Here is a 26,110-nt window from a genome sequence, read left to right on the forward strand (position 1 = left end):
GTGGGCCGGTCCTTCACTGTTTCTAGGGCACTCTCCCCCGCCCCTGTTTGACACCCTGATCAATAGGAATCAGTCTAAACTCCAAGGAGTTAATAAATGCAACTTGAATACAGGTTAGCCAATTCTTCAAAAAAGAATGAGTATGCATTACTTTAGGTCACACAGAAATTGCAGCGAACCTAAAAAACAACAAAAAGAACCCATTTTAAAATCAAAACTATTTCAAATTAATTTGGCTCCAAGAAGATTTGACTCCTATTGTCAAAAGAGGAAGCCAACGGCAATAATTATCTTCTTTATTGTTCATCGTTTGAAAATAACCTACAGTCAGATTAGTGGAAGGCTACCCGACTCATTTATTTTTCTGCAGAACGACATGAGACATATATGCATTTCTGAAATCTTCGTGACCCGTCAAAAGCGCGGAGGACAAAATCGCGCTTGACGAAAGCGCGCATGTGATGTCATCACAGCGCGACGGAAAAAAATAAAAATTGAAATAAAATTAAAATTAAAGCAAGCCGATTCACATAAAGGTAAGGGTTAGGTTAAGGGTTAGGGTTAGGTTAAGGGTCAGGTTTAGAGCGTTAGCGTTAGGTTTAGCGTTAGGTTAAGGGTTAGCATTAGGTTTTTCGTTACGTTAACGGTTAGGTTTAGGGTTAGATTTAGGGTTAGGTTAAGGGTTAGGTTTAGGGTTAGGTTTGGGGGGGTTAGGGGAAGGTATTAGCTTTATTTTTACATTTTTCGATCACAGCGCGATGTTTTCGTCGCGCTGTGATGACGTCAAATGCGTGCTTTCGTCGAGCGCGATTTTGTCCTCCGCGATTTTGTGGTGGAACCGAAATCTTTCCACCTTTGATCCCACTGCCGTTACAATCCATCTCACATCAATCTTTTAGGATCTATTTTCTCCAAATGGACCAGGGGCTTCAGCTGCTCAGCAAAACTCCTCATGTCATCGGAAACCATATCTTGTCCCGCTGGCGCCACAATGTTGAGCTCCACGAGGTAAGAAAGAGACAAAGGCTCAATGTTATCGGTGTTCCCTGGGAGGAGGATGCGGAAGATCTTGTACACCACAATCTTCATAATGCCCTTGCGGAACACGTGCCCCTTGGCTACAAACTCGTGGTCCATGCGGAAGCCCATTTCTACCAGGAAGTCTGTCAGGTTGTCCGAGGTGGCAATATCCACACAATTCCGCACCAAGGCGTGGCGGTTTTTGTCTCCCATTTCCGGCTGCCCAAGATACCGCAAGTGCCAAGGAGCACCAGGTTTGTCCATGGAGCGTCGCGTGCGGAGGACAAATGGACTGGCTTGTTGGCCTTTGAGAAGGAAGACCATCTCGTGATCTACGAAAGTCTCGGGCTCCATGTTGTCACAAAGACCACGGAGTCGATGAAGAAGACTCTCTAGGCTTTGATCCAAAACGCTACCTGGAGGATTACAAATTACAGATTAACAAAGTTGGAAGGGACCTTGTAGGTCATCTAGTCCAACCCAACCACCCAAGCAGGAGACCCTACACCATTTGTGACAAATAACAGTCCAATCTCTTCTTGTAGGCCTCCAGTGATGAAGCTCCCACAACTTCCAAAGGCAACTTCTGTTCCATGGGTTGATTGTTCTCACTGTCAGAAAGTTCCTCCTAATTTCTAGGTTGAATCTCTCCTTGGTCAGTTCCCATCCATTATTCCTTGTCGGGCCTTCAGGTGCTTTGGAAAATAGCTTGACACCACCACCACCTTCTCTGTGGCAGCCCCTTAAAGACTGAATTGCTAAACTTGTCTTTACTGACAGGAGCAAAGTTTCTTCTTCTCCACCAATCTGCCATCTTCTAAAAACTGTGTAGGACCACATACAGTACCAGGGTATCTCTAGAAACTGCACTGAGTAGAAAAAGGCACAACCCTTCACAAAAGATACAGCTATGATGATTCTTCTTAACAAGGGGGACTTATCGCAAATTATACTTTCTACATACCAAATGTATGAGATCTGAATGTAAAACAGTTGTTGGGTACCAAATTAAGAACAATACTGCAATGTGCTCTACATGGGGCTGCCCTTGAAGAGCATTCGGCGACTTCAGCTAGTCCAGAATGCGGCCGCGCGAGTGATCGTGGGTGCACCTCGCCTCACTCACATAACACCTATCCTCCGCGAGCTGCACTGGCTGCCTGTTGATCTCCGGGTGCGCTTCAAGGTGCTACTTGTCACCTACAAAGCCCTTCATGGTAGTGGACCTGGGTACTTGAGAGACCGCCTACTGTCAATTACCTCCACTAGACCGATACGATCGCATCGATTAGGCCTCCTCCGAATTCCATCATCCAGCCAGTGCAGACTGGCAACTACCCGGAGGAGAGCCTTCTCGGTGGCTGCTCCGACCCTCTGGAACGAACTCCCCATGGAGATTCGGACCCTCACCATCCTCCAGTCCTTCCGCGCCACTTTAAAGATCTGGCTGTCCCGGCTGGCCTGGGGTTAAGATTCTAACTCCACCCGAATTGTGTGACTGTTGTGTTTTCTTTTTAATATGTTGTATTGTCTTCATGTTGGAAAATTGTTTGTCCTCCCCCCCTCCTCTTTTTGAACTGTGAGTCGCCCTGAGTCCCCCCAGGGAAAAGGGCGGCATACAAATAAAGGGAAAAACTAAAAAAACAAACAAAACAAAACAGGCAATCCTCGAACTTACAACCACAACAGAGCCCAAGATTTATGTTGCTAAGTGAGAAATGTGTTAAGTGAGTTTTGCCCCATTTTACGACTTTTTTTTATTTATTATTAAGTGTTTTTTTAGTTTTAGTTTAAAACTGGTACAACATCTTTCTTAATATATCAATCAATTACAGATAATACAGAAAAAGACAAAAACAACAATCAGAAAAACAAAACAAAACACAGGTGTCTATTATGAAAAAATAAGAAGTATATCAACTGGTTACAACATGTTTTGGTGCTTCTCTTCAGCCATTTTACGACTTTTCATGTCATGTTTATGACGTTAATCACTGCAGTTTTTAAATTAGCAACATGGCTTTTAAGCGAATCTGGCTTCCCCATTGACTTTGCTTGTCAGAAGGTGACAAATGGTGATTACGTCACCCCAGGATACTGCAAACTGTCATAAATATGAACCATTTGTCAAGCATCTGAATGTGAATCACGTGACCATGAGAATGCTGCAATGGCCACAAGTGTGAAAAATAGTCGTAAGTCAAATTTTTTCAGTGCCGTTATAACTTTGAGCAGTTGAGGGCTATTTGTATTCAGATAGTCACGGATAGTTCACAGTATATACTGTAACGCAACCTGTATTTTTAAAGTGTCCAACAGCCCCCTGGGTTGCCAGTTCAAAATCCTAGGTAATATTTCTTTTAATATTTTTAGTAGCGCAGTTATAAAAGGAAGGTACTTGAATAATTAAGCAACTTTGTGCTCTTTTAAGTAAATGACACATACTGTAAAATTAATCAGATATGAGAGTCAAGCAATTCTTGACTTGTATATCTTGCCTATAACTCACCTTGAAGCAAATGTTCCATCATGTTAATGGTGCCGCCAGTGACTGGCATCATAGTAACAGGTGGGGCCTCCATTCTAAGAAGTTCCCTACAACAGCAAAGAACACAACATATACATATATTTAAAAATCTACTCCTGGTTCTCCCATGTGATCCCTTTCTCTCCTGTTACAATTTTAACTCCCAAAATTTCCAAAGCAACATGGGATCTATAGTTCCAAGATAACAAAGGGGAGAAAGATAACTTAAGTCAATAAAATACAAAGCTTCAATATTGTCTCTGCAAACAAAAAGGAAGGATTTATCCAAGGAAAAGAGAGCTGATAGGCGTTTCTCCTTTTATTATTTTGGGGCATACATCTCCTACTGTCTAATAGTCAATTAGGAATCCAAAGTCAATTAGAAGTTGAATGAACATTTGGTTGTGGTGGTATGTTTTTTTTAAAATGAGGTATAGAATCACAGATTTAATAACATTGCTGTGGTGCAACATAATCCAAAGGCAAATGATGACACTCAGATCATTTTCTTGCAAAGAAAAGAGACAATCCTTGTAAATAAGCCTTTCAAAATGGCTAGTTTAGCCTTCAGATGAGAAACAAACAGCCTGTTGCAGACTAAAAGGTGATTCAGAAATGTGGCTTGGTTAATATGCCATGCATGCTAAAATATATTGGCTTTTTCGGGTGGTGTGAAGCTAGACAGCATTATTAATTATAATCTATATCTATAAAGTTTTTTTTATTTTTTCATTTTCATAACATATAATCACATGTATACTATTACATAGCCAACATCATATTGTATTATTAAATGTTTACATCAATTCATCTTACCACCAACTCCCAAAAACAATTATTGGCTCTTATGCTCTACATACACCCTATTTGTACCCTATCCATCACTTTCTTCTCCCTCTCTCCTTCCTCTCCCTACTTCCTTCTGTCACCCTTTTCTTCTCTACTTATTAAATTAGATTTTAACCACACAACACACAAAAATATATAAGAAAAAAAACTTAAAACAGGGAAACGTGCCTATTTTCCCCATTATTCTGTGAAGTGGGTTGGGTATGTTTTACAAACTGAAGTTTGTACACTATATGACTCCTGACAATAGAATGTATTCAGTCAATCTTGGCTACTACCCAAAAAGACACAGTTATTCCTGATGCAAGTTTCAATCCCCCCCGGCCTAAGACCCCACCCACCCCGAAGTAAAAACTCCACCAGGCCCTTGCTCGACAACACACCCCTTCACCAAAACTCCCATCGAAGTCTTCCTGCATTTGCTGCAGCGCCCAGTTTCCCTGGAGGAGGAGAAGCAGCAAGATTTGGAGCAACGTCTGAACCAGGGCAACTGTTTTCCCCTTGAACTGTTTTGCTAGTTTTTATTTATTTTTTAATTCCTGTCACTTTCGTGACTCCGGAGGGTTCATAAATTAAAAGAGAGAGAAAAAGAAATTCGGCTCAATAACATTAAAACAAGGAACATATAACCGCCTTGATCGTTCTTGGCGTCGTTATCCTACGACAAGTATCCTGGGACAGATGCAAACGTTTTGCCTTTTTACCCTCTTTTGGGGAAAGTTGCATGTAGATGCAACTGGGTCCCACAACCCAGGCCCACACACACACCCGGCCCCAAGTCTCCGCTTAAAGGGTAAAGCGCCGGGATCAGCCAACACGCACCTGTCCGCCCCGTTGGATCAATGCACGTGTGAATCTCAGCAAGACTCTCCTATAAAGCGCGAGGCTCTCTCCACCAGGACCCCAGCAAAACACGCGCGCCCACGCATGCGTGTTCCTCTCTGCCTGTTCTGGGCGGCGCCATCTTTTCCTATTACGTCATTGTACGGAAAGCTCCCCACCCCTCAGGCCACGGCGTGGGTGAAAGGGAGAAAAGAAAATGGTGCTTTACAGTAAGGGAGCTCCCCCGGGGAAGCCTGGCCTTAGCTCTGCGTGACGTTTAATTTTTGCGCCGCTCAGAAGACATGGGTGGTACACAAGAGCCCAGATTCTGCACTTTCATTTGGCGTGCTTTAGTTTAGATTGGGGCGTCCAAACTTGGGAACTTTTAAGACTTGTGGACTTCAACTCCCAGAATTCCCCAGCAGGCAACAAGTCTTAAAGTTCCCAAGTTTGGACACCTCTGGTTTAGATCAAGGCATGCTGGAGTTTTAGGATACTAAATGCTCCAGATCTTGAATTGAGGCCATTTCGAATCATAAAGTTAAAATAAACTTTATTGTCAACAGTAACATAGTTGGAAGCGACCTTGGAGGTCATCTAGTCTAATCCCCTGCTCACACAGGAGACTTATACTAGGGATTCGAACCGCCAAACTGCCAACCTTTCTGATCGACAAGCTCAGTGTCTTAGCCCCTCAGCCACCTAGCCAAGCTTTAAGATATTGAATTGAGGCCATTTCGAATCATAAAATTAGAATAAATGTTATCATCACTTTCAATGTACACTAATCGGCATACGTTAAAATGAAATTTCATTGCATAGAGCTCTCAAAAGTCACTACCTCCAATACACCCTACATAAACATGACAAAATAAATAAATACAAAATTATGCATATACTCACATATATGATACAGAGAAACAACAACCAATTTAGTTCGACTGTATACTTGGACATGGTGAGAAAAACGAATCTTGTGAGTTTACCAGAGGGATTGGCATGGAAATAAAATTGCAAGTTGCAGTCACATGACATTTCACTTAATGACTGAATAGGAAGTAATATAAGTCACAGTCACCTGGTTTTCCATTAATGACTGTAGTGTTTAGGGAGGGAGTTATTGGTTGAAATTGTGGTTGCTAAGTGAGGTCTACCTGCATTAGTGTTATTTGTAGTCTCCAAATATATATATATATTACTCCTGGAAACACCAAACCTGAAGTAGTCAGCAGCAGCCTGAAGATGACGAATGTGACTTCGTCGAAACGTCGCCAAGACATCTCCAATTCTACGCGGGAGAAAACCCGAACAACTAGAGACCTACATATATATATATATATATATATATATATATATATATATATATATATATATATATATATATATATATATATATATATATATATATATATATATATATATATATATATATATATAAAGTCTTGAGACACTACTGTGTGTATTCATGCACACTTTTAATATTTACACAATAACCTTTAACTTGGTTTCTGATTAACTAATTGCTGGCCTTACAAAATACTCTGGATTATAAACTAAGCCAATAACCCGGATTCACATAGTCTATTTATCTGAAAAAGAATGAACTGAGATAGCAACTAAGCAAGTTTATCCCTAGATAAATATGCTGCTAAATCTTTCCTTAACTAGGTGTGTTGTATAAATCCAGACCTTCAGTATCAGGAATCAGCAGCATTGGGGAAAACCCAAATTGTACAGAAGTCCAAAAATATCCTTGGGAGGGGAAAAAAACCCAACCCACCTCCTCCTAAGTCAGGAATTCCTCATACTGTCCATAACCTGGTGGACACCCAGATGCTGACTAAGCATAAGGGGCAGTGGTGGGTTTCAAAAAAAATTTAGAACCTCTTCTGTAGGTGTGGCCTGCTTTGTGGGAACAGCCATGTGACCGGGTAGGAGTGGCTTGCCAGCCATGTGACTGGGTGGGAGTGGCTTGCCAGCCATGTGACTGGGTGGGTATGGCCAACTTGTAAAATGTGGTGAAACTCACTTAACGACACTCTTGCTTAGCAACCAAAACGTTGGCTCAGAATCTCTGGCATTTGAAGCACGCAAGTCTTAAAGCTGTCAAGTTACAAGACCTTTCAACCCCTAACCCTTTAGAAAAAAAAAACCAGGGGTGTTCAAACTTGACAGCTTTAAGACTTGTGGACTTCAACTCCCAGAATTCCTCCTCTCGCTCTTCATCTTGATAATGTGCAGACGGGCGGGGGGAGGGAGCTGGAACCAGTTCTAAACGGCACTGTAGATTTGTGGGACCTCTTCTATAGAAGAGGTTAGAACTGGCAGGAACCCACCCCTGATAAGGGGAAAGAAAACAGGAAAATATTGTTAAATCTTTTCCTGGAAGCAGGATGAGAAACAAGGAGTGGAAAATCATTAAAAAGGATCCAACCTAGAACTTCCTGACAGCAAGAACAATTGATCAGTGAAACTGCTTGCCTCCAGAAATTGTTAATGCTCTAACACTGGAGGCTTTTGAGAAGAAATTGGGCATCCATTTGTCCGGAATGGTATAGAATAGCACTAGCAATAACACTTGGACTTATATACCACTTTACAGCCTTCTCTGAGTGGTTTACAGTGTTAGCATATTACCTCCAACAAACTGGGTCCCCATTTTACCAACCTTGGAAGGAATGGAAGGTTGAGTCAACCTTGAGCTGGTCAGGATCGAACACCTGACAATGAGCTGAATTAGCCTGTAATACTGCATTCTTACCACTGCGCCACCACGGCTCAGGACCTACTGCAATGGGCAAAAAGTTGGACTAAGAAACTAAAGGTGCCTTCCAGCCGTATTATTCCATGTTACAGGATTAACGGAAATGACATTGGCACCAGAACAAAATTTTCTGGCTGACGAGAATGCTAAGTTAGGAGTCTTTTGTGCTGCAGTTCTCTCTGGTTATTCTAACAGGCTATCAGATACACTAACTTATATATTCTTATTTTCAATTTTTAAAATGATTCTTAGCCTTTGCCCCAGTAAACTACTTCTAGATTTTGTTCATAGTCCATCTGTCTCAGACATCGCTTCATCATATGGATGGCAAGATAAAAAGTTGTTAAATTGCTTTACAGCTAGCAATCTTTGACCATCTCAAAAACAATTACCCACTTTAACATTTACAGTCAATTAATGCCTGGACTTGGAACAGGTTGCTCTTATGATAACATGAACTTGGTTTTCACAATTAGAATGACTTTATAATTATAGAAATGGCTTGCAATGTAAGATGTAAAGCTAAATGTTGTTATATTATTTTTGTAATCTACTGCACCAAAGGAGGCTGGAAATCATTACTTCTTTCATCTGTCTTTGCCCTTTTCTCTTTTCTTTCTTTTCTGACTGTTCTTTTTTGTATATTTTTATTTTATAATGAAACTTAATTTTAAAAATTCTAAAAAAGAAAATATGAACTTGGATTTTTTTAAAATAGACATGCTAGTTAAAATTCAATTCCTAATGATAAGACATATCTATCTAGTAACTAAAGACTGTCCTGAAATATGCAAAAGAATATTTTCTATTAGTGCAAATTCTGTCTATAAAGAAATAGACAAATCTTTGAATCACACAGAATACTTTATCTCCGATAGAGATAAAAACTAACATACCCAGGGTTGTGTCATCTTTTTCATCTCATTTTTACTAACCTAAAGCCGTGAGAAGCTTATAGCTGGCAATTAAGCAAGTAGCTGAAACAATTTAGTTGTTTCTTTTTCCCATAAAGATACACTGAATTTTCAAGAAGATTTGGCATCAGAGCCATCTTCCTAGGCTGGGGAGATAAGTTGTATCTTTTTGTTTCGGATTCCATATGAGTTTTAATAAGGAGAACATTTTTTTTTTAAAAAGCACCTTTGGTTTTATTAACTGTTGTTATTAACACAGAGATTTCTGTACCTGAGAGCTATTAGGTCAGAATACAGGTATAAACTGGTACAGCCAACCTCTAAATATCAGACTGGCAAATGGAGAAATGAAAGCAATCCAGCTGAATCCATGTTTTTCAACCTTGGCAAGTCTGTTGGTTGGGGAATTCTGAGAGTTGAAAATCCACGCATCTTAAAGTTGCCAAGGTTGAGAAACACGGAGCTAAATGCAACAGGTTCGGGCAGGTGGGTAAGACCGTTCCTTTGATAGGCCTGCTGGAGAGCCAGTTTGATGTAGTGGTTAAGGTGCTGCCCTAAAAACCAGGAGAGTGTTGAGTTCTAGTCCCCTTCAGCACGAAAGCCATCTCGATGACCCGGGCCAGTCACTCTCCCATCCCAACCCATCTCACAAGGTAATTGTGGTGGCTAAAATAGGAGGAGGAAGGAGTATTAGATATGTCTGCTGCCTTGAGTAATAAAGTAATAAAGTTGCGATAAAAAATTTATAAATAAATCTATTGTAGGTGAGGAGACAGGTCTGCTGGCTAGAGCAGTATTTCTGAGCCACAACAGTTTTAACTTGTATGGACTTCAACCCCCAGAATTCCCTAGCCAATACTGGGCTAAAGTACAGCAATCCCCACTGTATTTTAGGGCAGCCCAGTACTTACGTGGTAAAGCAGTTGTATGTATGAAAAATACACAGTCCAGTGCTCCGTACACTTTTCTTATGGTGTATTCACCAAAACAATCACTGTACAGGTAATCATTGACTTACAACCACAATAGAGCCCAGAATTTATGTTGCTAAGTGAGACATTCGATAAGTGAGTTCTGCCCCATTTTACAACTTTTCTTGCCACATTTGTTAAGCGAATCACCGCAATTGTTAAATGAATAACATGGTTGTTAAGAGAAACTAGCTTCCCCGTTGACTATGCTTGTTAGAAGGTCGCAAAAGATGACCACATGATCCTGGGACACTGCAACCGTCATAAATATGAGCCCGTTCCAAGCATCCGAATGTAAATCATGTGGCCAGGGTCGTAAGTGTGAAAAACAGTCATAAGTCAGTTTTTTTCAGTGCTGTTGTAACTTCGAATGGTCACTAAATGAACTTCTGCAAGTCAAGGATTACCTGTAATTAAGGTTTGGTTTTATTCCTCTGTTGCATGTGCTCTTTCAAACCCAACCAAACCAGGTTCTGGCTTAGATGCATTATAAATCCCCAGTTACTATTCTGCAGTCTCACCTACCATCCTGTGTTATTTTAGTCCATGCTCTGCAGCAGGGCGTGCTCCAAATTTAACACGAGCAACAAAATGAAAGGAGCGAAAAATACATTGGGGCGTTTATCTGACAAGTCAAGCTGTTATCCTTGCATATTCCCTCCCCTTCTGTTTTGGAAAGTTAAGTGTCCAAATTCACTTTCATTATGCATGATTTCCCATCTTCCAAAATTAGAAAGCACAAACAGCTGTTTCGCAGCCATTATATTCTCTTGGCACTTTGCAAACAGGCTTTTGGTGGGGATGGGGTGGGGGTGGGGGGGAATGGGTGATTAACCTATTGATTCAGAAGAGCGCACGTCTTCTGCACCCAGGAAAACATTTGCAGCAGACTAATGAGAGAGCTACATGCTGATCAGAGTGATCATGTGGTCAGTGGGATCAGCTCTGAGACTCCCATCACGTATGGCTCGGGGGAGCAACTCGCCCTTCTAATATGTGTCAACAGGAATTGTCAACAGGAGCCGCTCTGGTTTAAAGTAATCCTTGAAGAAAGGGAGGCTTGCTACTCTTATCTCTTGTGTTTGCAACACCAGAGAAGTAATGATTTGTCCAGGGCCATCCAAATAAGCGTGGGAGCAAATTGCTGCAAGTTCCTGACCTATTATCAAATGCAACCTAATATAGCCATAATAGAATGATAATGTCCAAGGATTGAACTTTAGCTGCTAGAGTCTGTTTTGAGGTGGGGAGGTGGGGATGATGATCAGCTACCATTTGTTTGTGGGTTTGGGGAACCCAGAGTGGGATGGAGCCCATTAAATGGTTGCCATGAGGTGCTGTTGGAGGGTGGGTGGTGGAGGATGATTTTATTATATTAATTTATCATATGACTCATCTTTTATTCGTTTATGAGGTTTTATATTCTGTAAGCCGCCTTGAGTGTGAATAGGCGGCAATATACATTCCCTAAATAAATTCCTTACATAAATAAATACTGCCAAAAAAACAACAACAGTGCTACATCTTTAGTTTTGCCTGGCTATAGCTCCCAAGAGGATAAAATGGATCTGAGATCCACCCTTGATCTTAATAAAGTAAGAGTGCTAGTTTCAGGGGTTGACAAGGTAGGACATGTGCCATGACTTCAAGATTAGCAGAAGATCTCAAGATGATAAAACAACTTTACTACACTATTTATACTTTCCGCATAACATCCTAGATATTCGGCCACAGGGCCAGAGAAATTTCAGTCTGTTCATTTGTTTTTAGGGGAGAAGCATCTCCAAATCCTGGGGCCAGCACTGGATGTTCTTACGAAGGAACATCAAGCTTAGCTTTATTTATATACTCCAAAGACTTTCTTCTGTACGTCTGTTTCCAGCTTGAAGTAGTTCTGAGAAAAGTTCCGATGCTTCCTTGACTGAGACTGCTAAAGGCTTAAGAGCTGCCCTTCCCTGACCTTTATATCTGTGTCACAAAGACCTGATGTACGATCATCCATGACCTACAGCAGAAAACCTCAACTGGAACATGAAGGGCCAAATCTCAAGGATTATTCCTGATTTATGCAAGAGTTCTTTGCTAGGCAGTGATTCCTCAAAATTACATGGAATCCATTCTTGGATATTATTAAAATGCCCCTTGTCTTTTTTTCCCCCTTGGTTGTTTTAACCTTTTCCCATGGTTGACTCCATACATGAATCTCTTGGTCATATTCATTACATTCCCAACACATCTTACCAAACTCCACACAGCTTTCAGAAACAGGATTGCCCATATAGATATAAAAGTTTCTGATAAGGTCTTGTACTGATAATTTAAGCTGCCAGAGATACTGGTAGAAGATTAACTGGTTAATACCACTTTATAATGCCTTGGTAAGGCTTCACTTGGAATCCTGCATTCAGTTTTGGTCGCCACGATGATGAAAAGATGTGGAGACTCTAGAAAGAGTGCAGAGAAGAGCAACAAAGGTGATTAGGGGACTGGAGACTAAAACATATGAAGAACGGTTGCAGGAACTGGGTATGTCTTGTTTAAGGAAAAGAAGGACTAGGGAAGACATGATAGCAGATATCTCAGGGGTTGCCACAAAGAAGAGGGAGTCAAGCTATTCTCCAAAGCACCTGAGGGCAGGACAAGAAGCAATGGGTGGGAACTAATTAAGGAGAGAAACAACTTAGAACTGAGGAGAAATTTCCTGACAGTTAGAACAATTAACCAGTGGAACAACTGGCCTCCAGAAGTTGTGAATGCTCCACACTGGACGTTTTTAAGAAGATGTTGGATAACCATTTGTCTGGAATGATATAGCGTTTCCTGTCTAGGCAGAGGGCTGGACTAGAAGACCTCCAAGGTCCCTTCCAACTGTTATTCCATTCTAAAGATGACATATCACCTGCACCCCACATCCATCAGCATGGAGTACCAATTAAATATCCTTTAACCAATATGTTCCCTCAAACTTATATGCACTAGCAGATCGTTCCTGGTGTCAGTGAAGAACAGACTTTGTGGCATATATAGTGTTATCCATTAACATCAAACTAATGACACCTGTCACCTTCCACCAAATAGTTGGGCTGACGCTATGCAGAGAACCAATAGTTCTTAGATTTTTATCCCACCTTTATTACTTGCCTACACAGGTATAATGTTTTCTGATAGGCTCCTTAAGTAACTCAAGGTGGCAAACATTCCTAGTACTTCTTCTTCCTGTTTTCCTCACAACCACCACCCTAGGAGGCGAGCTTGGCTGAGAGAGAGTGACTGGGACACCCATCTGACTTTAACGCCTATGGTGGGACTAGAAATCACAATGTCCTGGTTGCTAGACCGCTGCCTTAACCACTACCACCAAATTGGAGGTAGTGGTTAAGGTTCCCCTTGGACATATGTGCTAGTCGTTCCCGACTCTAGGGGGTGGTGCTCATCTCCGTTTCAAAGCCAAAGAGCCAGCACTATACGAAGACATCTCCGTGGTCATGTGGCCGGCATGACTAAACGCCGAAGGCGCATGGAACACTGTTATCTTCCCACCAAAGGTGGTTCCTATTTTTCTACTTGCATTTTTGTGTGCTTTCGAACTGCTAGGTTGGCAGAGGCTGGGACAAGTAATGGGAGCTCACTCAGTTATGCGGCACTAAGGGATTTGAACTGCTGAGCTGCCAACCTTTCTGATCGACAAGCTCACCGTCTTAGCCACTGAGCCACTGCACCCCTTAAACTGGCCTACACCAGAGATTTATTTCAGGTGATCTGAAGGCCAATCAGCAGTCTCTTTTGGGCTGGACTAGGCAGCTGAATGCCACAAACAACCGTTTCTGAGAAACATTCACATGTGAGCCCATAAGCTATCTAGGCCCCTCCTTTTAGCTCTTTATCTTCTCAAAAGTTTGCTTTCGAGTACTGGTGGATTTTAACTAAAAGAGCTGAAATGTTTGTTCAGGGAATTTCAGAAGGTTAAGAGATAAGCTAGGCAAAGATTTTGTTATCAGGGGCCTTTGCAAGACTTCCACTCCGGCAGCAATAGTTTGTTGAGATAAATTATCCAGTCCCATGTGCTGATTGGGAAACATAAGAAGCTGCTTTAGGGGAAGCATAGTTATTAACAGCAGAGTTTCTCCACCATAGCACTTTCAGATGCATGGACTCCATCTCCCAGAATTCCCCAGCCCAGAAGAAGTTGGGGGATGAACGTGAAGGTTCTCCATATGCATTTTGTTCTAGCACCGAGTTACAGTTTCTCAAATACAACCAGGAATGTGTTGAAGTTCTACTCATGTTGTCTTAGCAAAATGGCTCACCAAGCTGACATGGCAATTGGCATTACCAAATGATATAGGAATTCAACAGAGGTGGGATTCACTTACCTTCCCTACTGGCTCACTTTGTTCGCAAGCGCGTTGCCTGTGCATGTGCACCGCTTTCTCTGCATGCGCATTGCTCGCACATTACTTTGGGGCCAGGTGGACAGAGCCTCCTGCAGCAACCATTACCAGTGAGCCTGAACTGGAACCAGCTGAAGACCACCTCTGGAATACAAGCTGCTTCATGGATCCCAAAGACTGAGGGAGATCTTCTTCACTTCTGCACATTACTGATAAGATCCCTTTTGCTCATCTGAAAAAGCTACACTATTTTTCACCAACTCCAGACAAAGCACATGACTAAAAGCTTCCCTCACATCCTGAGTCAACCTTCTGCCGGTAAAGCTCAAACTGCCGAACTGCAGGCAGCCTGGCAGGCAGCAGGAGTAGCTTGCAGTACTGCATTCTAACCACTGCGCCACCATGGCTCAAGATTCTGTCCATTAGATGCAAACAAATAAAGGATTGAACTCAACTGGATTTTGCGATGTTGTCTTTGGGTTTCGATCTGTTATTGGAGAGTTGTTTCCAGGACCACCTGTTTCCCATTTGTTCTGCTCGTCCCACCAGATCCAATAGAGCTGGCATGTTCTGGATCTTTTCCATCAGGCAGTGCCATTTGAGAAGACCAAGGAAGCATGCCTTTTCTGTCACTATGCCTGCCCCATGGAACAGCATGTCCCCCAAAGGGAGGGTGCATTGGGTCAAAGTGTTGACGTTGGGCATTGTAGTATATTGATTAATATCCTTGTCTGTCAAAGTATTTGCTTTTGATTTGGGTTTTTTTAATGATAAAAAATATAATTTGGAAGCTACAGTGAACCCTGGGACATTACAACTAACATAAATACAGTTTTCAAATGTCCAAATTTTGATCATGTCACCGTGGAATTGCTACACTAGTCATAAGTGTGAAAAACTATCATAAGTCCCTTTTTTCCAGTGCTGTTATAACGTCAAATATCATTAAATGAATCATTGCAAGACAAGGACTACCTGTAGTCTATTGAATGCTAGGTAGGGGTCACATAATATATGAAGCCATAAACTGCGGTTTGGAAAACTAGAATGACCAGGTTCCAACATCTGAATTTATGGAGATACAGTAAGGCTCTTAAATTAATACATCCAAATAACAGAATAAGAGTTGGGAGGGAACTTGGAGATCCTCTAGTCCAGGAGTTGGCAACCTTAAACACTCAAAGAGCCACAAAGGTTCTAACCTAAAGACCCCCATTCAATTCTGGAGCTGACCAGAAGTCTTGTTGTTTATAGAATCTCCTCCTAGCGGGGCGTCCTTTTTCCTCTACCTGTCCTAACCAAAAGCCCTCTCAATTATGGAGCTGACCAGCAACAGGGAGCTGCAGCAGAGGGATGAAAGAGCCACATGCGGCTCCAGAGCCACAAGTTGCTGACCCCTGCTCTAGTCTAGTCCAACCCCTGCTCAAGGAGGAGACCCTGTACCACTTCAGACAGGTGGCTTGTTTGGAGGTTCTAGCAGGGGAGCGCAGCTATCGTATACCCTTGACCGAAGATCGGTACACTCCTTCTATCTGGGATGGTCGTCCTCTTCCACCGAGCGCGCAGCTTCGGGAGAAACGCACATGGAGCGGTGAGGGAGGAAGGGGACACCCGCCTAGCCAGCCAGATCAGCCGAATCAACCCTGGCGATCAATGGGGTGACAGATGTCGCAGCCAGATCGCCCTCACATCCATGGCTGTCCAGCCTCTTCTTAAAAATCTCCAGTGATGGAGCACCCACAACTTCTGCTGACAACCGATTAATTTTTCCACTGGTCTCACTGTCAGGAAATGTCTCCTTAGTTCTAGCATAAGACAAGAAGCATGGCTGATGACCCACACAGAATAAAAAGTCTTACTGCGATTAAAAATGGGGAGGGGGGAGAGCATTCTTAGCAGTGGTGGGATTCAGCCAGTTCGTACCTATTCAGGAGAACCGCTTGTTAACTTTCTAAGCAGTTCGGAGAACCGGTTGTTGGAAGAAACCTCCTTTTCTTTTTCCCCACTTTGCAGGGCTAATCCTGTAAGGAAGGCAGGAAGGAAACATTCTGGTGTTGTTTCTAGCCTGATCTTTATTGACCTGCTAACAGAAACTGCCTCTCTGCTTAACCCTTATTACATTGAAATAGCTAAGGCGAAGCGCCCATCGACGTGATGTTGAGTTGGCCACGCCCACACGGTCACATGACCACCGAGCCCCACCTACCCAGCTGGTCATTAGGGCAGAGAACCGGTTGTTCAATTATTTGAATCCCACCACTGATTCTTAGGTTCTAAACCCCAACTTTTCTCAATAAAACTGGCACTGTCAAGAATGCCATTCCAAGCATGTTTCTGGTAAACAAAAAGGCAATTTTATTTTTTCCAAAAACAAACACTTTGAATCAAGAGTCACAGCGCCGATACAGAAAATACATTAAAAAAAAACAAAACAAAAACAACATAACTTAATGCGGAGCAAAAGATTGAATTAAGGAGATTTGGGGGCTGCCCGATCTGCAGATCTACTGGGTGATAAGTAGGAGGGGAAGAAGAGGACACCATCTGGGAGGAGGCCTGGAGGAAATAGGCGACCAGATGGCAAGGTTGTCCGTCAAGGGTCATTTCACTGAAGCTGGCACCAACGTGAAATGTAGCGGCACACTCAGGTGAAAGCTCCAGACATCATGTTCTCGCTGCCTCACACACACAGAATTGTACCATTTTAAGGCAAGGGAGCCAAACCTCCCTCTGGAAGAGGCAAAAGAAAGTTATCAATTGGATGCTCAGAGATATAGACCGGGGTGAAATCTACTAACCTTTGCTACCGGTTCGCAAATGGGAGCACACGTGCCACTTCGGCGCATGCGCAGAGTGTCAAAAACAGATGTGATGAGGTCCAGGCAGGTTGGCGGAGCCTGCTACTGAGCACACCTGCAAAGGTAAGTAGAACAGAGAGGGGGGGAAATCCGCTGTGCCATGCGATTTAGATTAGCTGGAAAACAGGAAACCCTGCTTTCTAGATAATATAAATCGTGTGTCACAGCTGATCGTCGGAAATACTGGTTTCACCTGAACTGGTAGCATTTTTTTTACTAACAGTTCGGGCGAACTGGTCCGAACTGATAGCATTTCACCTCTGTTACAGACCTTTCATTAAGTCTGAAGTGAGGCTTAAGAACTTGAGGAAATGGTGATTTTTCACAGACTGCAAGATATTTTTAAAGTTTTGCTCTGAAGCTCAAGATGGGTAACAACAATTAAATGTGCAGGTATCCAAATAAAACTGAAGTAGAATCAACCAAACAATACAATAACACCCTCCCCCCACCCTACATACACACACAATCACTTTCATCTCAGTCTGAGAAGTTTCAGCTACGGTAGTTGGAAATACTCTGACCATCTTCTCATGTCAGAGAAGGTCTGTCAGAAAGTTTGCAAATTTTAGACCATGGTTCTTGTCAGTTTTCAACAAAATATACTAAGTTAGGGATTAAGACTTGGAGTTCAACTCCCAGAATTTCCCAGCCAGCCATATTGGCTAAGGGATTCTGGGAGTTAAGTTCTACAAATCTTAAAGTTGGATTTAAGTTGGACACCCTTGAATTAAGTAAACCCATTACTGACCCTATGCCAAACAGGAATTTCTGACCGGAAACCTGCGATAAGTACTCCGCATTTATTTATTTACTTATTTGTATTTATTATTATTTTTACAAATAACTCCAGGTGGTGAACATATCCAACACTCCTTCCTCCTCCTTCCCCCCCTCACAACAACTATCCTGTAAGATGAGTTGTGCCAAGAGCAAGTGAGTGGCCCCAAAGTCATCCAGCTTGATGTCATGGCTAAAGTGGGACCAGACCTCACTGTCTTATACTTTCTAGCTTGGTGCTTTAACCACTAGACCAAATTGGCTCTCAAAATGTTTGAAAAATCTTGTTGGGTGGTGTCCGATTATCCTGTTTTATAAGCTGGGTTCCACAAATGAATCCTGGCTTTCTTTTCTTTGGTTTAAAACAAAATAAAATGCTTGAAAACATGTTCTGGATCCCCTTAGCTTCTGGGATAACCGTTCCTGGCACGGAGAGTACCATAAGTAAGCATAAACCATCACAATTGGACTTCTCTCATGGACTTCTCGGATATATGTCTATTGTAGGAATCTGGCCGATGGACAAAATAACGCAGGTTGTGTCTCTTAAGCCAAACAAACTCTGCATCAAGGAGATACTGCACCAAGTTGTGTTGGCTGCTAAACTCACCTCCCTCTCCAACTGTACAGTTCTAGGTGGGGCAACCTTTGACCGGGCCTGCAATAGTTAAATTTAGCTCTTGTAACCTGAGTTGTTTGCTCCAAACTGAATCTTATGTATATTTCAGAAATGCCTGGAAAGCTTCACATTTTCCTGGGAACCCAACTTCATCACAGCTGCTATTTGGAGCTGGTTATTGCCGGGCTGTAGTTACCAAGGAGGAAAAGGAGGGTGGGGCAGATTGTTGCTTGTTTTGCATTGTGCGACTTTAGGGCTTAGTCCCCCGTCTAAAATTCGGATTTGAATCCTAACATTACAAAAAGAAAGAAACTGGAAACAAGCGGTGAGGAACTTGTGGTTCTCCAGATGTTGACTTATGGTTTCTATCATCTCCAACTTTCAGGCCACAAGGGCTAAAGTGGATGGGTTTTAGCAACTCATAATACCTAAAGAAGTGTCGATTTTGTATAATAAGCATGCAGAGACAGCAAAAAGCCAGAGCTGAAATTTTCCAGGACTTAGAAGACTCACATGGGACCAAACTGAAATGTAATACTGAGGGGAAAAAATGAAAAAGGAGCCAAGGAGCCAGGGAATCTAACCAACATACGGTTTTCTAGCTGCTGGACTCCAACTCCTACCAGCTCCTGACATCAATGGGTCCATGGGAGTTGGGATAAAAGTATTTTAAACCCTCCCATTCCTAGGTACCAACTTTTGAAATGATGGACGTTTAATTCCTTCTCAGAGTAGGAAGAGTGAGTAATAGCAGGAAGGAGAAATTGCTTGACAGAAGTAACAAGCTCAATCATCTTTTCTTTCGGCCTCATGAGTAACTTTCTTTTGTTAGGGGGACTGCTAGCTTTGACAGCGAAATGAGTTAAATAAAACGTGAACCTTCTGCAATATTGCTTGGAGCAGAGTAGAGAGGGAACAGGAGGGAACAACAAGACCCATCGTTCAAATCCTCCCCATCCTATTCTCTAGTTGCCAATAACATGATGATAATTAGAGCATGGAGTTTAGAAGAGCCATTGGACCATAACAGAGAGCCCAGTATCATCAATACGAGCCATGATCTGCTGTACTACAGTTTCAGGGATCATAATTTTTGCAACTGAGCATTCCAACAAGGGTCTTGTTACACACACACACACACACACACGGCGAGCGCTTCAAGGAGCAGTCGAATCCAATCAATCAGAGGTAGGGAACGGGCAGCTCAGCGTAGACTTCACGTGATCAGATTGACCAGCACAAAGCTTATGTTCTGTGAACACCAAGAGGGTTGATACAAGGTCAACCTCCCATTTGGCTGACAAAAGGTTAAGGCAGCGTTTCTCAACCTTAGCAAATGTTTAAGATGCGTGGACTTCAATTCCCAGAATTCCAGAGTCAGCATCTTTAAAGTGGTTCATTTCTTCTCCCCGCTCTTCCAAACTGGGCCGGGTAAGGGAGAAAGGGATGAGGTCAAATAAAGCTCACTTTATTTGGATTGGGGCAGTACTGAACCCTTAGGGAGGACACTGCCAGCAAATATCAGTGGTAGTTAGGGGAAAAACAAATTTGGCCACTCCCTATCTGGCCATGTCCTCAGTCATCACGCACTGCTACCTCAAAGGGATGAGTCAGTCGCTCAAGGCAGTGGTAACTCGGGCTGGCTTATAGGAACAATGTCTAAAATTCTCTGCAAATAAAACTTTAGTCTGGCAGAGGAGAGAAGCTAAGCCAAGCTTCTTCCATGCTAAATTATTTTATTACAGAGAGTATGTTTTTTTTAAAATGATAAGAAAGAAGCTTAAGCTGCAGTTCTATAATCTGAAATGATTCAGGCCACTTCTTAAATCTGGAGTCTCCTTTCATTGCATGAATAGATCAGGCGACGAGCCCAAAGGTGCTTTTCAAAAGGCAAATGGACTTTGGGTTTTTTCCCTTGAATTTGAATTCCAAGGGGAAAAAACAAAAACAAACTCCAGTTGCCTTTTGAAAAGCACCATTAGGACAGCCATGACCTGCATGATGGAGAATCCCCACAGGCATTTAACCATCTCTCTCCCAGCCTCCAGATTTCTAAGTTGCCTGGACTGTGTTATGACGGTCACCTCAAAAAGGAGATTGGCTTGACAGATGGAGAGAGACATTCCCGGTTTCTACAGCCATCGATATAAGCTTTCCGAATAGCAGGGAGTAGACGGTAAAGAAGATAAAGAGTTTCACAATGTCCAAAGCTCAAACCCTTGAGCAAGAGGAGATAATGGGATCTAACAGCCAAACAACACAACTTTACATCAGGGGAAAAAAAATCTTCTTAGAAAAGGACAAGGAAAAAAAGAGGACAAAAGCAAATATCCTGGGGTGGGGGTTGGGAAGAGAGGTTTGTGAACTTGAAGCTAGCTTTTTGATCTGACAAAAAGATAAGATAAAATCTTCTGTCTTGTTTTGGAACAACTGGAAGGGAGAATATTCCAGCCAACTAATAACAAACCCACATTCTTTTTCTAATTTGACCTCGTCTGCAAGCCACCACCCACTCTGCGGCTGAGAGGTTTCCATATTCGCAAAGAGAACATCTGAAACAGAAAAGTTCTTGGGATCTGAAGCTTAGGAAAAAAAAAAGCAATGTAGTGTGTAAATCACCAGTTACGCTAGTGGGCCAGCTTGTTATGAATTCAGCACATACATTGTCATCATCACATACACACCCAGGGCATATCTCCGCTCCCTACTCTTAAAAGAGCTTCAGGGGTTACCCGCTTGAAATGTTCAAAGTTCTACATTCAAAGTTCTGTAAGCCAGGTGAGACCAAAGAGAAAGAGCAAAGGTGTGTCCATGCCAGAGGGAATCTCTTTGGCGATCTTTGCCTCAGCTGGTTCAGGACCATCTTCATTGCCAAAAGAAGAAGATGTACAGGACAGAGGGTATTCATTGCACAATCCATTAAAATGCTGCCATTTCCAACTTTGGTGAGCGCCAAGGTAGTCATCAAGAGACATCAGCGTGGGAGGCAAGACCTTCTTGAATTTTTGAACAAAAGCTGGCCACCACCAGAGCATCAAACTCCGAAACCTTGGGCCACCCTTGGCAAAACCAAGAAACCACGGATGGCTTCCTCGGTAATGATGATGAAACAGTGGTCGGTTTCCTTCACACATCAAGGGAAGAGTTCATGTTGAGCCCACCTCTGCCTCACTGGGTCGCTTTTGAGCAAAGCGAACGAAAAGTTCCATACAAAACGCTTCCAAAAAATAGCCGCAGGTAGAAGGTGAGGTAACTCGATTTTTTTTTTCCCACCAGACATTCCAGAAACAGGTCTTTGGAAGAAAGCTCCCTGGTCCAGGAGCAAGGCTGCCTCGCCCATGGAAGTCCAGTCAGGTCATGTAACGGGTGATGGCTCGCAGAGCATACAAGAGGGCAGCCTGCATGCGGGCCTCCAGAAGCAGCAGGTTGACATGCACCTACAAAGGCAAGAAGAGGCATGATAGAAAGCGATGCGAGGCTTGCCACAAGCAGAGAGGCCTGGCACCGAGACTTGGCATCCCAGAAAGATCTCAAAATATCAGGCACGAACAACCAGAACCACTCTGTGTATAGGCCTAAATAGACACTTTTCTTCTCGATCACCTATATCAGTGGTTCCCAAACTTGGCAACTTTAAGACTTGTGGACTTCAACTCCCAGAATTCTCCAGCCAGCAGCTGCCAAGTTTGGGAACCACTGACCTACATGACAGGAAACTTGCCAAACTGTCTGGGAAATGGCAGATACAGACTTAAAGGTTTGCCCTCCAATGCTTCCTCCCCTCAACTGACCCCAAGCTGGAATGTCTCTTTACTCCCCCTAGAGCAGTGTTGGCCAACCTTTTTGGGACCGAGTGCCGAAACGGGAGGATATGTGCATGGGGGGGGGGGGTGCTGGAAACTGGAAGAGCAGTTCCCCAGTGCAGATTTGCATGCTGGGTTGCTGAGTTTCTGGTGTGTGCATGTGCATTGGTCACCTGGTCTTCCAGTTTTGGGCATGCATGCGTGCATGAAGACCAGCTGGCTAGTGCGCATATGCACACTGGGAAACCAGAAGCTCAGCTTTCTGGCACATGCATGCGCACCAGGGAGTTGCTCTTCTGGCACTCCTGTGCACATGAAGACCAGCTGGGCGGTGTATGCATGCGCGCCAGAAACTGGAAGAGCAATGGTCGATGGCTCGCGTGCCCAGAGAGATGGTTCTGTATGCCACTTCTGGCACGCGTGCCATAAGTTTGCCATCACGGCCCTAGAGGTTGCCCCTCTCCTTCAGCCAGTGAATCTACCACACAAAGGGATCAACTGCTATCACGTAGATATCAAAAAGGATCCACTACCACTTCTTTACTTAGTATGTCCCTTGTTTGGGTCTTGTTTTTCTTCCTTTTCAGGATTACAGCTGAGTATTTTGCAGCTCTCAAATGTGCCTAAGGCAAATTTTTTGGCAGTTGAGGAACACCTGGGAGGAACTCAAAGATCATCCTGGGCCAGGTTGATGATGCAACTTAATGGGTGAGGTGCAGATGCTTCTTTTCCTGGGTTTGCAGGTGAAATTTAAAGCCTCTTTTGTTGTTGTTGTTGTTCTGCTACTTTGTGTGTGTGTTAGGCTTATACTTCAGTTGTTGTGTGCTTCCTGTCCCAAAAGAGCTGAAAATCATGAAAGCAGAAAATTGTGCCCTTCTAAGCAATTGGGATTTCTTTTGCCCACATCCCAGAGTACTGTTGTGGTTCATTAGGAAGAAGGTACCAGCAGTTAATTAATATAAACACACCCCTCCTGATCCAATTTTCCTTCCTCTCTTCCTTCCTTTCTCCAAAAGAAGGCCTGTTCTGTGCCTCCTTTGCGAGCTCTTGGCAAGAGTCAATGTGATATCATTAATGTAGGAATGTCCTTAATATAGCTATAAAGAAATGGTGTCATGCTAACACAACAGACAGAAGCCAAAAGGAACAAAGGCCAGATCTTAGCCATCAAGCTCACTAGGTGATAATTGGCCAGTTCCTACTTCTTAGTGAAAGGGACATGGTGGTTCAGTGGCTAAGACACTGAATTTGTCGATCAGAAAGGTCGGCCGTTTCAGTGGTTCGAATCCCTAGTGCCGCGTAACGGAGTGAGCTCCCGTTACTTGTCCCAGCTTCTGCCAACCTAGCAGTTCGAAAGCACGTAAAAAATGCAATTAGAAAAACAGGGACCACCTTTGGTGGGAAGGTAACAGCGTTCCGTGCGCCTTTGGCGTTTAGTCATGCCGGCCACATGACCACGGAGACGTCTTTGGACAGCGCTGGCTCTTCGGCTTTGAAACGGAGATGAGCACCGCCCCCTAGATTTGGGAATGACTAGCATATATGCAGGAGGGGAATCTTTGCCTTTTTTATTTCTTAGTGAATGGTTTCCTACATTGGCTAAACCACAGTTTGTTTGTTGAATCCGCTGTGGGTGGGAGTCATAGAACATACAATGTTTTTCAAACTTGGCAACTTTTAAGATGTGTGGACTCAACTCCTAGAATTCCCCAGCTGGCCATATAGTCCACATATCTTAAAGTTGCCAAGGGTGGAACACATTGTGCTAAACCATAAATTGGGATCTACATTCTGCAGTGGCCGGGTCCATCTGCAGACTCAAAGGAATTAAAGGAAACATATGTTCACTGAATGTGACATGCAACCCCAACGTTGGTCAATCAGTGATTCGAAGTAGGGAAGCCCAACAACCCATCACCCAGTAGACCTCGATTTACCTTTTCCGAATGTTTGAAGTGTCTCCAGAAATGAGTGTACATTCTTTTAGTGGTTTTCTCCGGGTAGCAGGCCACGGTTTTGATGTAGATTTTCAGGCTCCGTTCCAAAAGCTGGTTCACTTCCCTGTAATCATAGTCATCGTACCTACAAGAGATCACATATGGACTTTATAATCATGGGGATGCTGCAAAGGTTGCCACCGTGAAAAACGGTCGTAACTCACTTTTTTCAGTGCCATTGTAAGTTTGAATGGTCACTAAATGAACTGTTGTATGTCGAGGACTACCTGTACTGTCTGTCTTGGAAATGGTCAACTGAGAGCAGGCCATGAATACAAAGTCAAATCTAAACCGCTATAACATCACTTTTTTAAAATAATATTTACACCTCCATTTTTCTCTGGGTTATTTTCCAAACCATCTTATTTATTTTCTTGCACAGGAACAGTGGTGGAATTCAGCCAGTCCGCACGTATTCAGGAGAACCGGTTGTTAACTTCCTAAGCAGTTCAGAGAACCGGTTTTTGGAAGAAATCTCCTTTTGTTTTTTCCCCCCGTTTGCAGGGCTAATCCTGTAAGGAAGGCAGGAAGGAAACATTCTGGTGTTGTTTCTAGCCTAATCTTTATTGACCTGCTTACAGAAACTGCCTCTCCAGTTAACCCTGATGACACTGTCACAGCTAAGGTGAAGCGCGCCCATTGACGTGCGTGACATTGAGTTGGCCACACCCACCCAGTCACATGACCCCCGAGTTCAGCCTACCCGGCTGGTCATTAGGGCATAGAACTGGTTGTTAAATTATTTGAATCCCACCACTGCACAGGAAGCATGGAAAAATGGCTGGTAGAGGATTTCTGACAGTAATCCAGGGATCTCGTTCAAGGGCCCTAGAGCTCCAGGTTGCCTCGGCCAGTTCTATTTTAAAGATAAAATAGGTCTGCCAAGATTTTTTAAAATTTTTTTACAGTGCCAGAGCTTGAACTGGGAACTTCTCCATGCAAAGCAGGTGGTCAGGAGAATTTGTATGGCGAGATTGTCTCCAATTTAATGCCAGCAAGCCAACATTTGCATCATCCCTCTTTCTTTCCTTAAGGCCAGGGAGGTGGGTGGGGAGGAGGAAGGGTTTGGTTTTTGTTTGGTATTATTGGGGGGAGGGTTTGGTAGCTAATAGTGGCAAGTGTAGTGCATTTTTTTTTTTAAATTGAAAAAGAAAAATATCTAAGGAACTATATAACTTGTAGTGCAAAGCTATCAATGAAATGGCTGAGATTGAATTTTTGGTCTGTGGGGCTTCCTAGAGAAACAGACACATTAAAACCAGGGAACCTGGATAAAATGTACCCAAACTTATCACCGGACTGTTAGAAATGTAGGCAAAATCAAGGAACATATTAGCCCATGTGGTGGTTATGCCCAAAGGCTAAATACTGGAATAGAATAAGAAAATGCCTCGAAGAAATCATTAAACAGCAAATAGATATGAAACCGGAATTATTTCTATTGGGAATACCTACAAGGAATTATGACAAAAAACCACAATATTTAATTATACATATCCTAGCGGCAGTGAGAATAACATATGCACAAAATTGGAAGAATAATAATATACCAACAGAGGGGAAAGTTATCATGAAAGAGTATGCAGAGATGGACAAATTTACAATAGAAATAAAAGAAAAGGAGGAAATGGAATATTATATGGTATGGAACGAGTGGTACAAATGGCCAGAGGACAGGTGTAAAGCTTAAGGAAAGACTACATGAAGAAGACACGGGAGTTAGAAATTAACAATGTATAGGTAGAGATGAACAAACATGTATAAATTGTAAATTAAGGACTGTATATAATAGTAT

The 26,110-nt window shown here is 42.8% G+C and overlaps 2 protein-coding genes across 4 annotated transcripts in view; both read right to left on the reverse strand.

Annotated features, from left to right (window-relative positions):
• Positions 1–744: 744 nt before the first annotated feature.
• MED18 (mediator complex subunit 18) lies at positions 745–24,389 on the reverse strand. 2 transcript variants are annotated; one of them, XM_087727866.1, is made up of 3 exons: positions 24,256–24,389; positions 3,530–3,615; positions 745–1,436 (listed from the first exon to the last, which is right to left on the reverse strand). In XM_087727866.1, exons 2-3 carry the CDS (start codon positions 3,600–3,602, stop codon positions 883–885), a joined length of 627 nt encoding a protein of 208 aa, XP_087583992.1. In that variant the 5' UTR covers positions 3,603–3,615; positions 24,256–24,389; the 3' UTR covers positions 745–882. The 2 variants fall into 2 exon arrangements, with proteins under 2 accessions (XP_087583992.1, XP_087583991.1); XM_087727865.1 differs by lacking the exon at positions 24,256–24,389 and adding an exon at positions 5,219–5,370 and having other exon boundaries at positions 822–1,436.
• Positions 16,590–26,110, reverse strand: part of SESN2 (sestrin 2) — a 47,811-nt gene continuing 38,290 nt past the window's right edge. For both annotated transcript variants that reach the window (XM_087727864.1, XM_087727863.1), the window contains exons 9-10: positions 24,256–24,400; positions 16,590–21,952 (exon numbers count right to left, since the gene is read on the reverse strand). In XM_087727864.1, coding sequence (XP_087583990.1) covers positions 21,866–21,952; positions 24,256–24,400 — 232 coding nt within the window. In that variant the 3' untranslated portion in view covers positions 16,590–21,865. The remainder of the gene's footprint in view (positions 21,953–24,255; positions 24,401–26,110) is intronic.

Source organism: Thamnophis sirtalis, unplaced genomic scaffold (genome assembly GCF_051295495.1).
Source record: "Thamnophis sirtalis isolate CommonGarterSnake01/CBP01778 unplaced genomic scaffold, rThaSir2_p1.2 scaffold_13, whole genome shotgun sequence".
Taxonomy (NCBI): Eukaryota; Metazoa; Chordata; class Lepidosauria; order Squamata; family Natricidae; genus Thamnophis; species Thamnophis sirtalis.